Raw genomic sequence first — 13,344 nt, forward strand, 5'->3', positions numbered from 1 at the left:
AGAACCCGCCCGCTTAAAGCCCCTCACACCCCCAAGCTAACATTAGCGGTGCAACACAAATGGCAGCAGTATCAGATCTATCCATCCGTCCAGTTCTGATCCAGATTCCAGCTCAGACCAGGAAAACAGAGACCTTCATGGATCTGTTTGTCTGACAGTGGATGATCAGAAAGGAGCAGAGCAGGGAGCCCGGTGTATTTACTACTTTTTTATTTGAATTTGATTTGAAAAGGTTTATTTCAAGCAATCAAAGCAAGAATAATGCACAAAAGAATACAATCAGCAGTTATACATTCATACAAAGACGTATCAAGCTTAGGACAAATAAATGAAAGATTGCTTGAAAGGGAGTGGAAGAAGGCGAGCTTAAATAATCCTCCTACGATCTTTTTCAAACAGAGTTTTTTTGTTTGCTCCTGAGTCACGACGATTTGAACAAAGAAATACTCTGAAATGAGACTTAAAGCCTAAATTACTTTATATATGCCCTCTGTCAATGCAAAAGTACCACAAGAACATGTCAAAAGCACCAAAAACGGCATTTTCATTTTAGTGGGGCTTTAAATTTCCATTGAAGCAAACAGTGTCGATGTTCGTAACACACAGGGAATGCAGTGTTTGCTCTGCTGGTGTTTTCCCCACAATGCAATGCATCATGTCCATGTGCTAAACGGGAATGCAGCAATGCTAACACCAGAATGTGGCCGTATCTGAATGATGCATAATTATATGAATCTGTGTATATTTGTGAACAAGCATCGTGTCATTTCCTGTACATTTGTATGTCCGTGTGCATAAAACAGGACGAGGAATAAAGAAGATACCAAGTGGAGGCTTGTGCTTCTGATTGGCTCCCAGCAGGGGGCGCGCTGCAGTTGTTGGTGTGAATCATTAAGATTAGAACTTCTGCAAATACTGATTGAACCCTTTTTCTTCCTTTAGCAGAAGCAGGTGCAGATAAGAAGTGTGTGTTTTGCTGTTTGTGCGTTGATGATGCCAGGTGTTCACGCTGGGTCACAGCTTGCTGTGGCGTTTCCTCTCACAGGAAGCTCTTGGATGTTGTGGGAGCATCTTTACTCTCTGTCACCTTGTGCCAAGGGAGCATGTGTGTGACGTTCACGGCAGACGGGCACGGAACAGCCATGTGGACACAGACGGGCACGGAACAGCCATGTGGACACAGACGGACACGGAACAGCCATGTGGATACAGACGGACACGGAACAGCCATGTGGACACAGACGGACACGGAACAGCCATGTGGATACACGCGGCCATGTTGGTGTCTTTGTGTTGCACACATACCAGAGCCTCATCTCAACAGACTGAGCCGTCACTCAAAGCTCAGACACTCGTTTTTTTTACTCGCCATCTCTCGCTTCAAACTGATGGGAGTAATAAAAAAACAAGATAGTGATTAATTCAATTCAATTTTATTCACACGGCCAAAATCACACCAATAATAAAATAGGAACAATAGCTAACTGCTTAACTAAACTAAAGCAGGATTACTATAGTTTAGGGATTATTATCCCTTTATAAAAAGTAGTACACTTGAAGTATATTTTAGTAAGTATACTTGAGTATAAATATAGCAACTTATGCTATACTGTGTGCACAAAGTACACTGACTAAAAACTTCTTTAGACTACATTGGAACATTTTAAGTTTAAAATATATAGGTGGTATATAAAAAGTAAACTTCAAGTGTACTGCCTCACTTTTAGTACAAACTTGTGAAATAGATTACTTTTTGCCAGGGGTTTCATCTTTTACTGGGGTAGATGATCAATCAATTGCCGTTTAGGTTGAAACTGCCTCACTGACGTATCAAATGCAAACCAAAGATCATCTGTGGAAACTGTTGCTGGTTTTTGACAGAGAAGCATTTCAAAAGTCCAATCTCTGGTGGAGATCAGGGGAGCCTGAAAAGAAGCCAATCGCACAAACTTCCTCCTGTTCACACACAAACACACACACACACAGAAACGCACACAAAGATCAGAGCTGAAGACACACTTGACGCCTCAACGGCAGACTCTCACCATCACCACAACTGCAGGTTTGTGCTCTTTTATGCTTTAAATGGAACAAGTATTTCAGTGCTGAAATCCACTGAACCTCCAGTTGGAGTTTAAACCTGGTCTGCAACACGTTGGGGGTTTTTAGTGAAAGACATAAAATGGTTGACATGGGGGCAGAAAATGGCGCACTTCCTTTCTTTTCAGCCCAGCGTCTTGCTTTCCGACTGAAGCCTTTCTTTCTTCTGTTTCTATGTTCATTTTTCAACCCTGGCAGAAGTTTGATCGGCAAATGAAGATGAGGTTCCGGCTGCTGCTGCTGCAGACTCTGGCAGGTAAGGCAACCGCCATTAAAGTTCAAGTCGTGTGAGCGTGAAGAGACTTCTTCTTGACTTTAGTGATGATGGAAATGTCCTCTGATCTTTTCTGCAGCCTTTCTCTTCTGTCAAGCTGGTAAAACCAAAACATTTATTTGTTCATATTAATCTTATAAACTTGTGGTTTTTGCAAGAGGCTGCTCTGAAATGTTGAAGTCTTCCTCTTTTTATTGTTTTTTTTTATACAGGCTCAATTGATATAAAAGTGGAGGAATACACAAATTCAGTTAAGCTGAGTTGTCCAGGCGGTGAAATTCGAGACCAAAATTATAAAACACATCAGAGTTTGGAGTTGCTCTACAAGGATGAGAACACAGGAAAGTATGATTGCATGAAAGACGACTCTGCAGTGTCACATATTTTTGTGAAATTCCGCAGTAAGTTTCAGAGAAAATGTTTTGTTATTTCACGCATGCCTCCCTTTGATTCTGTGACATTGAAGGCTGAGGACGGCTCTGTTTCCTGTCTGTTTTCATGTGTTTAGCCTGCGACAACTGCGTGGAGTTTGACATGACCTCCATTGTCAGCATCCTGGTTGGAAACTTGGTGGCGACTACTGGGATAGGAGTGGCCGTGTATTTGGTCGCCTCTCAGACTCGGACGAGTCGAGGCCCTTCTAAGAAAAAACGTAACACCTGCTCACACACTCACCTGCGTTTCAGCTCTGTTCACCAACCTCAGCTCAAGATTCTGACACATAGACTTCAAGAACAAGCAGAAAAGACAGTTTCCTTTTAAATTGCTAAACATCTGGGGTTTTTTTAAACTCATTCACATCTTTTGATGCAATCATGCAGCATCTAATTAAAAGTAAAAACACGAGTAGTTTTTTTTCATCGATGTAAATAAATTGCAGCATTAAGGTGTTAAACACACTTATACTATGGTCTGGGTGAATACTCGATTCTGATTGGCTGCTGGGTGTGCATTTAAACAAATGTAAATATGCCAGATTATAACCACAGTCTGATTTCCTTCTGGGAAACAGATTTACAAATAAATTCTCAGAAAAAAAACACTATGTTCAAAATTTGTATCTGTTAATATAAAAACACTAAATATCAAAAACAAAGATGTTGCTGTTGGCTAAATTTAGACATTTTCAGAAGTAATAAAATACTAAAAATGTTGTTTTTATAATTCATTTTTAAGGTTTCATTTTTGCCAAATAAAAAATACAATTTCTGGACCATCAAACTTTAAAAAAATGAATTCATTAAAAGCTGACAAATGAGCTTTTTATTCTGACATTTGTCTGTTTTTCATGATTGCATTCGGAAACATCCACACGCGTGTTTTTAAAGCTTAACGCTGTTTATCAATCAATATATCAAATTATTTACCCCTAAAACACGGCGGGTTGAAAACAGTGACAGCTTTTTTTCTCATTTTTGTACCATTATCTTCGGGGAAAAGACATCTTAAAATCATTCCAATAAAGTCTTTAAAGCTAGATCAGTTTTGGTCAGTGCTTTCAATTCAGGAGAAAATCCAACCAATACATTTGAAATATTAACCTTTTTTGTCTTCTATATTTGGATATGTCGTCATGTCATTTAAAATTAAGATTTTCCTATTCTTTCTCCCCTCCAAACACAATGAACAACTGTTCTGGCTGCATCTGAACGCCACGTCTGTTTGGACGAATGACAAGTGGCCTGACTTCAGTTAAGACTTGACCACAAAAGGGGTTTAGACAAACACACACCTCGTGTGTCTGAAGAATACCCCGGTCTCACAAAAACATGAAGTCTAGGTGTGCTCTCTTGTTTACGTCTGCTTGAAATAAAAATTCAAAAACACGATTTGTTAGTTGCTGAAACTCACCATCTGAGGCGCAGGTTTGGTTCCCACCTTGCCCGCCCATGCGTCACAGTGTCCTTGGGCAAGACACTGCTCCCACATTGCTCCTGGTGGTCAACAGTTGGCGCCAGCAGCAGAGCCGCCATCAGCGTGTGAATGGGACTGGGACTGTAAAGCGTTCTAGAAGAGCAAACCCGTTAGCATCTCCAAACGCCGAGTCCAGCCGCTACACAGCCTGATGGAACGCAGCTTTGATACGTTTTATGGTGACTAGATTTTTTCCATGAAACAAAAATTCTTGGTCAGACCAATATTCTTACCCCTGGAAGAATATTATATAATATATCATATATATATATATCTTAGCCTTTGGAAGATATATATTTATATTATTGTGCTTTTTAAAGAAAATCTGCCAATGGGGTAAAAATGTGTGACCTTGCAGTGTATTTGGGTATTTGGATTTACTAAAAACCTTTACTGCCACAGACTGGCGACCCTTCCAGGGTGTCTCCTGCCTTCGCCCACAAGTGGCCAGGATAGGCTCCAGCAGCCCCGTGACCCCAAAAGCGACGAAACAGAAGAAGACGAATGAACGAATGAATAAAATTCTTTACTGTTAATCTAAAATGACCTGCATCTCTAGTTAACTGAATTCTCATAAGAAAACTCTCAAAAAACTGTCCTGTAGAAATATTTTAATATGAAATCACTAAAGTGGTCCCACTGAGATCATGGTTTAGGATATTTACATAAAGCAAAGATTCCTTTTGTGGAAGTGTCCCTGCCCGTCTGTTGCCATGGTTACGTAGGATTTGGTCCTTCTTTCTGGAGCAACAGCATGTGAACATTCCTCTAGGTTCTCACATTCAATTCAGTATTTATGTTTTAAAAAGAACCTCCAGTGTTAAACAAGACCAGTAAATGAGATGTGAGGCTGCATGAACTGACGTCTGTTGTCTCCTGCTCATTTTCAGGATCTGATAAACAACAGCTCGTTCCTAATGACGTTTCTGACGAGCAATACCAGGTGAGCCGAAAAACACTTTGGAATTCAACCTTCATAGAAAATGGCAGATTTTCTCAGTGACTTTTTCTTTTCTGCTTTTTTCCATTCCACCTGTCCTTCTGCAGTCTTTGCATCACAGGACCCCAGACGTGTACGATAAAATTAGGAACAAATAAATAAAGAGTAAAAAGGCCCCTCTGCTCGTCCTCAAACTAAACCTTTTCTCTGACGTCTACAAGAAAAAAGGCTGTTTTACCTGCTGGAATGCCAACTGAAATACCTGCAAATAGCTGATCAAATTGCTGATACCGGTGAGATTATGCTTTGTAGAAACTTCTAGAGTCTTCTTCAGACCGGGGCATATCAGTTTTTTAAACTTTTGTGTGCTTTAAGAAAAAAAAAATTCAATGTGCGTATAAAAATTGTGTTGTATTAGTAGTGAAACATCTTTCTTAATATGTATTAAAGTAGAAGATGATAAAGCTTTTTTTCTAAGACCTTTTCAGTGACTCTGACCTGAGAATCCTCACAGAAAAAGGCCACTTGTCTTTGAAAGTCATTGTTCTTGAGCTGTGCTGTCTGCAAACATGGTGAAACTCAGCAGCTTCTGTCTTCATTTTGTCATAAAAAATGCAATAAAAAGTTCATTGAAAGACCAAGTGCAATGAAAAGGTTTTTTGTGTGTCTTTTTGACATGTTCTTGTAACGTTTTTAGGAAATAACATTTCTAAGTATTTCTTTCTTCAAACTGATGTGAATCAACAACAGAAGAAAATATGATGTTTGAGGAAGATCGTAGAAAGATGACAAAAGGCACAAATGACTAAAGCGTGGTGTTAGGGGCTGTAAGCTAGTGGGAGATCATGTCAACAGATCTCAGTTATGGGTGATGGGAAGGGGGACGACAGTCCCTCAGAGGGGAATTTCTAATGAACTCCTGCTGCTCTGCAGAAATTATGTCCTAGAAAAACGACACAGATTTTTGGCTAAAAGCAGCATCTTTATAATAAAACACCGCTGATGAGACTTTGAGAATAGATCAAAACATAATCGGGGTGGCACTGTAAACGTTTGATCTCTTTTTACCTTCAAATATTTCACAGCCAAAGTCATCTTAAACTTTGGACTAGTGGAGTTTGTTCTCGTTGCCTCAGTAGCCTTCACATTTCTCTTGTTTTTTTCTTTTAAAGTGTTTCCGTTAGAAAGCCACCGAACAGGTTAGCAGTTTGCTCTGAACCAACCACAAGCCAAAGTCCTTTGTACAGACAAAACAACAGAAGTTTTCCGCCTGAATGCACAGAACTAAGAGGACAAAGCCTCACACACATCCATGGTGGTGGACGCAGGGTGATTTGGGCTTGCTGGCCACAAGTCTCGGGTAAAACCTTGTTTTAGTTGCTAGTAAGATGCCATCAGTCCAACTGACAGCTTGAAGTACAGCAGAAATAATCCAGGTTCTGCTTAAAGTCTGGATGCAAACCTGACTGTGAATCTCCACATGGAGTCACTAAAGGCTCTGAAACGTGAGTCCCATCGGCCTTTGGCCCTCTGGATGGTTGGCCTGTCCGGTTCCTAGACAAAAGAAACCAACCTTTGAATGAATTCCAGAATGACATGAACTCAGTGCTTGAGAAAGGCATTCCATTAAAACCTTTAAGGTTTCATGGGGGGGGGGATTAGCACCCTTGTGAGAAGACCCTGGTTCAAATCCTAGCTGGGTCCTTTCTGTGTGGAGTTTGCATGTTCTCCTCCTGCACGCCCGGGTTTTCAGCAGGACTCATAGGTTCATTGGTGTCTCTGCATTGTCCTGTAGGTGCATGTGTCTAGCCCTGCAACACACCGGTGGTCTGTTCAGGCCCACGCCTGACAGAAGCCGGGTTGGCCCCAGTAACCCTGTCACCACAGAAGGGATACTGCAGATTCTGAAGATGGATGAACGGATGGATGGAGGCTGGTTTGTTCTCTCTCCGCTAAATACACGCAAGAGTACTTTAGGGAGTAAACAGCACCTTTCTCAGAATGACAAAGTGCTTCACGATAGTAAAAACACATCAAATTACAAATCATCACACACACATCACAGACTAAGAGACGAGGCCATGAAAAGACAACATTACATCAACTAACAGCTCTTCTGACCAGACTTTAAAACCTCAACAGTCCATCTGTCTCAATGACAAAGGCAGGTCACTCCAGAGATGAGGAGCGACCGCTTGGAGGTCTCCTCTGGTTTTCTAGGGTGGGGTTTGTCCATGCAAGGCTCTAAAAACTAACTTTTAAACTTTTAAATGAACTCTAAATTGAACTGGGAGCCCATGAAAAAAGGACGGTGAAGGAGTAGTATGTGCTGGCTCCTGTTGAAAGCCTTGAACCTGCTGCAGACGTTACAAAAGAGCTTTGTCAAACCGGAAATTACAATCATCTAAGCAGAAGAAATAAAAGCACAAATGATCTGAATGTTACACAACTTTAACGACAAACACAGAAAATGTAAGAAAACAGCAGCGATGCAGAGAAGGAGCTGCTGGGACGACTGCCATCACTCTGATCAAATCATTGGTTTGTAGAAACCAACCAACTGTAGTTGCAGAACGAAACTTCAGCCAACAGTGAGAAACTCAACCTTGGGGAGTCACGTGCGCGTGCGTCCGTGCACGCATGCTCGTGCACACATGGCAGATGTGCAGCTGTAGGTCTGTGTGTGGGGGCGGTTCAGTTCAAACTCATCTCCTACCCCCCCCCCCACACACACACACACACTCCACCTTTGCCCTCATCTTCCTCGCTCAGCAGATGCAGAGGAAGACTGTCGAGCATGAAGTGTGGGAGTGTTTCCATAAAACACTCAATCTCTGAGCTTTTGCCACTTTTACCAAAACGTCAGTCGTCATTAGTGAGCATACTGAAGCCCGTCATGGTTGTTTTTTTGTGTTTCCCGCCCGTTTGACTGTGCTCAGTTACTGCTGGGAAAACATGACGGAGCTCAATTTCCACAGCATGTCTGACAGCTAAAGACACGTCCATGCAGGGAAACGTGAAGATTGGTTTCCAACAGCAAACAGAGCTCGATGAAGGTGGGGACTGAACGCTCGAGCTGTGCCAGACGGATGTGAGCTGCGGGTTTGAGGCTCTTTCAAGTGTGTGGTTGTGGGCCCGCATGCTGAGCAGAGGCAGCAGCTCAGAGCCGAGCACAAAGACACACATCCACAGACAGCAGACGGTTTTATTAGAGACAAAAAGAGCGTTAAAGAAAAAGTAAAACAGGCAAAAAACACAACGAGACACTATTTCACATCATGGTCATAAAAACCAAAAAGTTGCTTTTTTCCCGCACAAGTTTGACAGACAAAACGAGTTCATGCACCAAAGTAAAATCCAGTTATTAATACTAGTTTGTCTAATCGGTTTACACTTTAAACCATATTCTATAAACATGTGCATTGTGTCATGCTGTTGCTTTTTTATGGCTAGTTTGGTGTTCTGCATCGTTCATGTGCACGGTTTGCAAAAAGTAGCAATAAAAATAACACAACATTTTATAAGTTTGTACCCCATACCATGATCCCACCAAACAATAACTGCTGCATACAAAAAAATAAAAAACATTTACAAAAACCGCATTTCTTTGTTTCTGAACTATATACACTACGACGGAGTATTAGGGCCACCAAAAAAAAAAAGTAAAATTAAGAGTTTTTATCTCGTAAATTTATGAGAAAAAACTTGTAATTTTACGATATTAAGTGGAAGTGAGCATGCAGAGCAGCAGGTGAACGCCGCGCAGCAACAGAGCAGACCGACTAAACTTTGTTGAACAGGTGAGCTAAATGAGCTTGAACGTTCCAAATATCTGGAAGCTCATTCGTTTGATTTACGATTTATTAAAGTTTTATTTATTGATGGTTGGTTTGCAGGATCCCTGCAGCCCGATGAAGCCATCGGTGTCCCTGCAGCTTTCCACTTCAATCCTTTCTTCCTCCACCAAAGACGAGATCTCTACGTTTGTGTGATGCTTCAGTCTGAGGAGGAGCAGCAGTTTTTTGGCATTTTCAACGTTCTAATGCTAATATAACAGACTATTTTCATTCATCTTTGTTGTTTAATGATATAACGGGACATTTACTTCCACATTGGTGTTCGGATCTGATGACAGGTTCATGACGTAAGGTGACAGATGAACTTCAGGTTATGTGAATGAAAAGAAAAATAAAGGCCGCAGCGATCCTCTACACCCAAACTTGTCTCTGAGCTCCTTATTTTACATATGACACTCCGCTTTACTGACACCAAACCCCGGAAACCCGCCTCTACTGACAATAATCTGATTTTAAGTCGCCAAAGGTTCAGAATCTCTTTGTTTTAAACCTATAATAAACCTGGAAATAAAGCTTCACAAAAGGCTCCAAATCTTTCATCTTCAAGCGATGCTCTGATAAACGGACAACTTCGGTGTTTTCTCCTTGTTAATTTATGACTTTTTCTACGAGATAAAAACTCGTAAATTTACGAGTTTTTTTCTCGTAAATTTACGAGATAAAATGTCATAATTTTACTTTTTTTTTTTGGTGGCCCTAAAACTCTGTCGTAATACACAACAAAAATGATGCATGAAAGTTTCAAAGATAAATATAGTCTGTTGCATCTCCTCCGTCTGTCTGTTGCATTCGGTTATATTTATGAAAATCAACAAACTTCTTTTATTCTCCCCTTCATCTTCAAAATCCAAAAGAAAAGCCTCTTCGTCAAAATCAACCATTTGCTTTTTTTGTCCTCTAAAAGGTTTGGTACGGTGGCCCTGAAGGACAATGCAAAACATAATAAAGATCAGAATGACAACTATGAAAACAAAATAAAAAATAAAACATTACATTTTAAAAATCAAAGCCCAACATAGTTCAACAAAACATCATCATCATCCAATCAGCGATTAGAGTACCTACTGTTTGTTGTTGTGTTTTATTTTTAATATTTCATTGTGATCCCTGGAAATTGTTTTTGTTTTATAAAACCTTTATTTTTATTTTGTTTAATATTTTGAATTGTGTTTTGGCTTCTGGATTTTTGTGTTTTTGATTTCTAAAATGTGAAGTTGTCTTTTTATGATTTGTTTCTCTTTTTTTCTGTTGTTGTGCTCTTTAACATGTTTTTGCGTTGAGACATGTAGTCCACCGTCGTTGGGCACAAAGCAAGCCTTAAAAAACGCTTTCGTCGAGTGAAGGTTAAAGCGGATCTCCTGCATGATGGATACTGTGTTGAAAATTAGAGGGGTATTTCTAAAATGGTTTTTAGAGATCGGTACAGACTGAATTCCAGTTAAACACCAGTTTGATTTGGGCTGAAAATATTTGTTGCCAAACAGGGATGGAGTTGCTGACATAAAGACAAGTAAAGAGCATTGGAGTAATACTGGGGAGGCATCAAAAACCGCCATTTTGAAGTTGCCCTCGTCAGTCCTTCAATGAGAAACAGGTGGAATTGTCTTAAATGGAACAAAAGCCTCAGCTCCACCGCTCGGTGACGGCGTCTGACTCTCTGTTGCATCATGGGGGAACGGTTGCTTTCGTCGTCAGCCTTCAAACCATAAGCTGCCTCCATCCGACAGCTCCTTATCCCGTTTTTTGCACCGTGGAGTAAACACCGCCGGTGCGAGTGTGATGGTTCAGTTCCTGCGAATGAAACAACAAACAGTTCATAAAAGGAGAATTAGAAAACGGTCTTTTCCGTTCATTAGCTCTATTTTTGCCCCTCAGCTGCAGGGTCCACAGCGGGTTTCTGAAGTCTCTGGATTGTTTCAGCAAACACAACTTACATTTTTGAACACAAATTTTGGAAAAATCCTCTAATATCACACAAATTCTGGCCACAAAAACCAACTGTGGTAAATGCCACATTACCTCATTTTATATTTTACCAGGATTTTGAAATCTCAATACTTTTTAAAATCCGTCTTTGACCATGCTCCAGTCATACTAACGCTAAAAACCAGGTGCTGCTGAATGGTTACAAAAGCTAATCTCATCTATTTCTACTGTTTCCTTGGCTGCAGACTTTTACTTCAAGAATAACGATCATCAAACTCCCCACAACTCAGCCGTTCTTTTAGAGTTTAGAGGTTTGACTCATGAATCAATTCTGCTGGGATAAAAACTAGGAAAGAATTCCATCATGAGAATAAAATGAAACCATCTTTATACATACTTGATATGTTGTTAAATCGGATGGGACAGCTGAACTTCGGGGTACTCGACCAGGGGCATGGGGGGGTCCAGATGCTGGAGGAGGTGTGAACAAACATCTCCCATTACTGGAAACGCTCTTTAACCAAAGTAATGCAAGGTACGGTGTAATGGAACAAAAAGAAGTTACGCTTGGTCAGGTGAGCCGGTCCATCCGCGACCTTCTTCTTGGTGCATTTGTAGATGATTGTCATCAGAATCGTCGTGACAACCACGTCTGCGATGATGGCCCCCCCTAACAGCCAGCCATCGAGCTCAAAGCAGTTGTCACATCCTGGAAGATGAAGATCAACCAAGAAACTGGGGTTAGATCAGTAGCAAGCAGTAGCATATTTAAATATAGCTCCTCTTTTTATAGAAAAAGTCAGTTTAATGCAAAATTACTACAATGCAGGTAAATCTGAAAAAAAATGAAAAAAAGTGGGTTTTACTTACCTTTGCCTTTCACATAAAAGAAGTATTTATTTTCGTTGGCTTTACAGAAATGCTGAACAGGTTTTTGGTATTTAAATTCATAAGTGGAATTCAGGTTGTTCAATTTGAGATCCCATTCGGTAGATTGCGATGGACAGGTCAGCGTGACTTTATTCTGCTTGAAATCTATTCCCCAATCGGAGTCTAGGACAGAAACAAAGTCATATCAGTGACATTCATCCAGTTTTGGTTTTTCAGACTCTCTTTTTAGGACATTTTTCTCTAAAATTTGAGACAGGTGGGTTGACATGCATCACAAAAAATGGGACCGATTCAAATATTTCTATAGGCTCAAATGTGTTGTTCTGACAATAAAGAATGTGAAATCATGTTACCAGTGGAAGGACTAAAGTAGAAACGTCTCTGGCAGCATATTTCATGTGTTCATCTACAGATAAGTTTCATGAATCTGAAAGAAACGGTTCAACAGTAGAATTGTTGCATATTTACCTCCATGCGCTTTAGGGGTGACGGCACACAGGAGGAGGACGAGAAACACGGCTTGAACTCCCATGGTGCACGCTCTCCCAACCTTCCCCTGTCTTTGTCCTTTTCAGATCTGCCTTTAGAGAGGATTAAATCCAGATGAAACCCTTTACACGAGGGTGATAGTTGAGAAATAAATGGACGCCTTCTAAGCGGCTGGATCTTTCTCTAACTCCTCGTCTGAGGCTCTCACCCACTGAGCCTAACAGGAAGTGTTTTTTCTTCCTCTTCATGTTGATTTCACAGTTGAACCTCAACATAAAGGCGAGCTGACAGAGTTTAAACAGAAAGATGTGAGAATTTGAGATAAGCAGCTACTTTGATTGCAGATATTATAACAACAGCAGTCGAAATAAACCAAAATGGAGCGACTTAACGTTATATTAAGATCAAATACAATTTGTAATGCTGTAAATGTACTATCCAACAGTAAAACAGGATGTTATGAATATTTAAGTAATAACTGAACTTTGGAAAACAGAAATATAGTTGCATTGTGTCGGAGAGACAGTGCTCCAAACCCTAAGTTTTAGTTTTTATGGATTCCTTTGTTGAAGGTTTTCTAGCAGGTCTAAAAGGTCATGTTGATTCTTATTTTCTGTCAATTTCTTAATTTTTATTATTATTATTACTAGGGGCTGATTCTGTTTTAATAATTGCATAAACATATGTCATCCCAGACCTCATCTCTTCATGGTTCCTTTGCTCTATTGTTTGTACTGCTGGATGATGTTTGAGGCCCCATTTACTGAAAAAATTTGCAAATAGCCTCATTTTTTCATGTTTTGGCAATTTATTTTCAAAAAATGTACTATTCTTATTAAACCCTGTGTGTTTCATAAATGTGATTCAATAAAAAATGTTGTCTTAGTGCTTTTGTGGTCCCATGAAGAGTCAACATGACTGATATCACTGATAAACAAACATCTATCTCTTTA

General features: G+C 40.2%; 2 protein-coding genes across 3 annotated transcripts in view; both read left to right on the top strand.

The window, feature by feature from the left end:
* tmem25 (transmembrane protein 25) overlaps positions 1-21 on the top strand; it is a 9,956-nt gene extending 9,935 nt beyond the window's left edge. For both annotated transcript variants that reach the window (XM_011483082.3, XM_011483081.3), the window contains exon 9: positions 1-21. This exon is cut by the window's left edge and continues 405 nt beyond it. The gene's annotated coding sequence lies outside the window, so the exon portion shown is untranslated.
* Positions 22-1,905: 1,884 nt separating this feature from the next.
* LOC101161323 (T-cell surface glycoprotein CD3 gamma chain) lies at positions 1,906-5,881 on the top strand. The gene is made up of 7 exons (XM_011483084.3): positions 1,906-2,062; positions 2,299-2,356; positions 2,454-2,474; positions 2,587-2,775; positions 2,883-3,026; positions 5,179-5,231; positions 5,336-5,881. Exons 2-7 carry the CDS (start codon positions 2,314-2,316, stop codon positions 5,384-5,386), a joined length of 501 nt encoding a protein of 166 aa, XP_011481386.1. The 5' UTR covers positions 1,906-2,062; positions 2,299-2,313; the 3' UTR covers positions 5,387-5,881.
* Positions 5,882-13,344: the final 7,463 nt, after the last annotated feature.

This window comes from Oryzias latipes, chromosome 13, assembly GCF_002234675.1.
Source record: "Oryzias latipes chromosome 13, ASM223467v1".
NCBI lineage: Eukaryota > Metazoa > Chordata > Actinopteri > Beloniformes > Adrianichthyidae > Oryzias > Oryzias latipes.

Bases quoted from the DNA above. Each gene is read 5' to 3' on its own strand.
- LOC101161323 (XM_011483084.3), top strand. From the start codon at position 2,314: ATGAAGATGAGGTTCCGGCTGCTGCTGCTGCAGACTCTGGCAG. The intron at 3,027-5,178 runs GTAACACCTGCT...GCTCATTTTCAG, and splicing joins AGGCCCTTCTAAGAAAAAAC to GATCTGATAAACAACAGCTC. The intron at 5,232-5,335 runs GTGAGCCGAAAA...GTCCTTCTGCAG, and splicing joins TTTCTGACGAGCAATACCAG to TCTTTGCATCACAGGACCCC.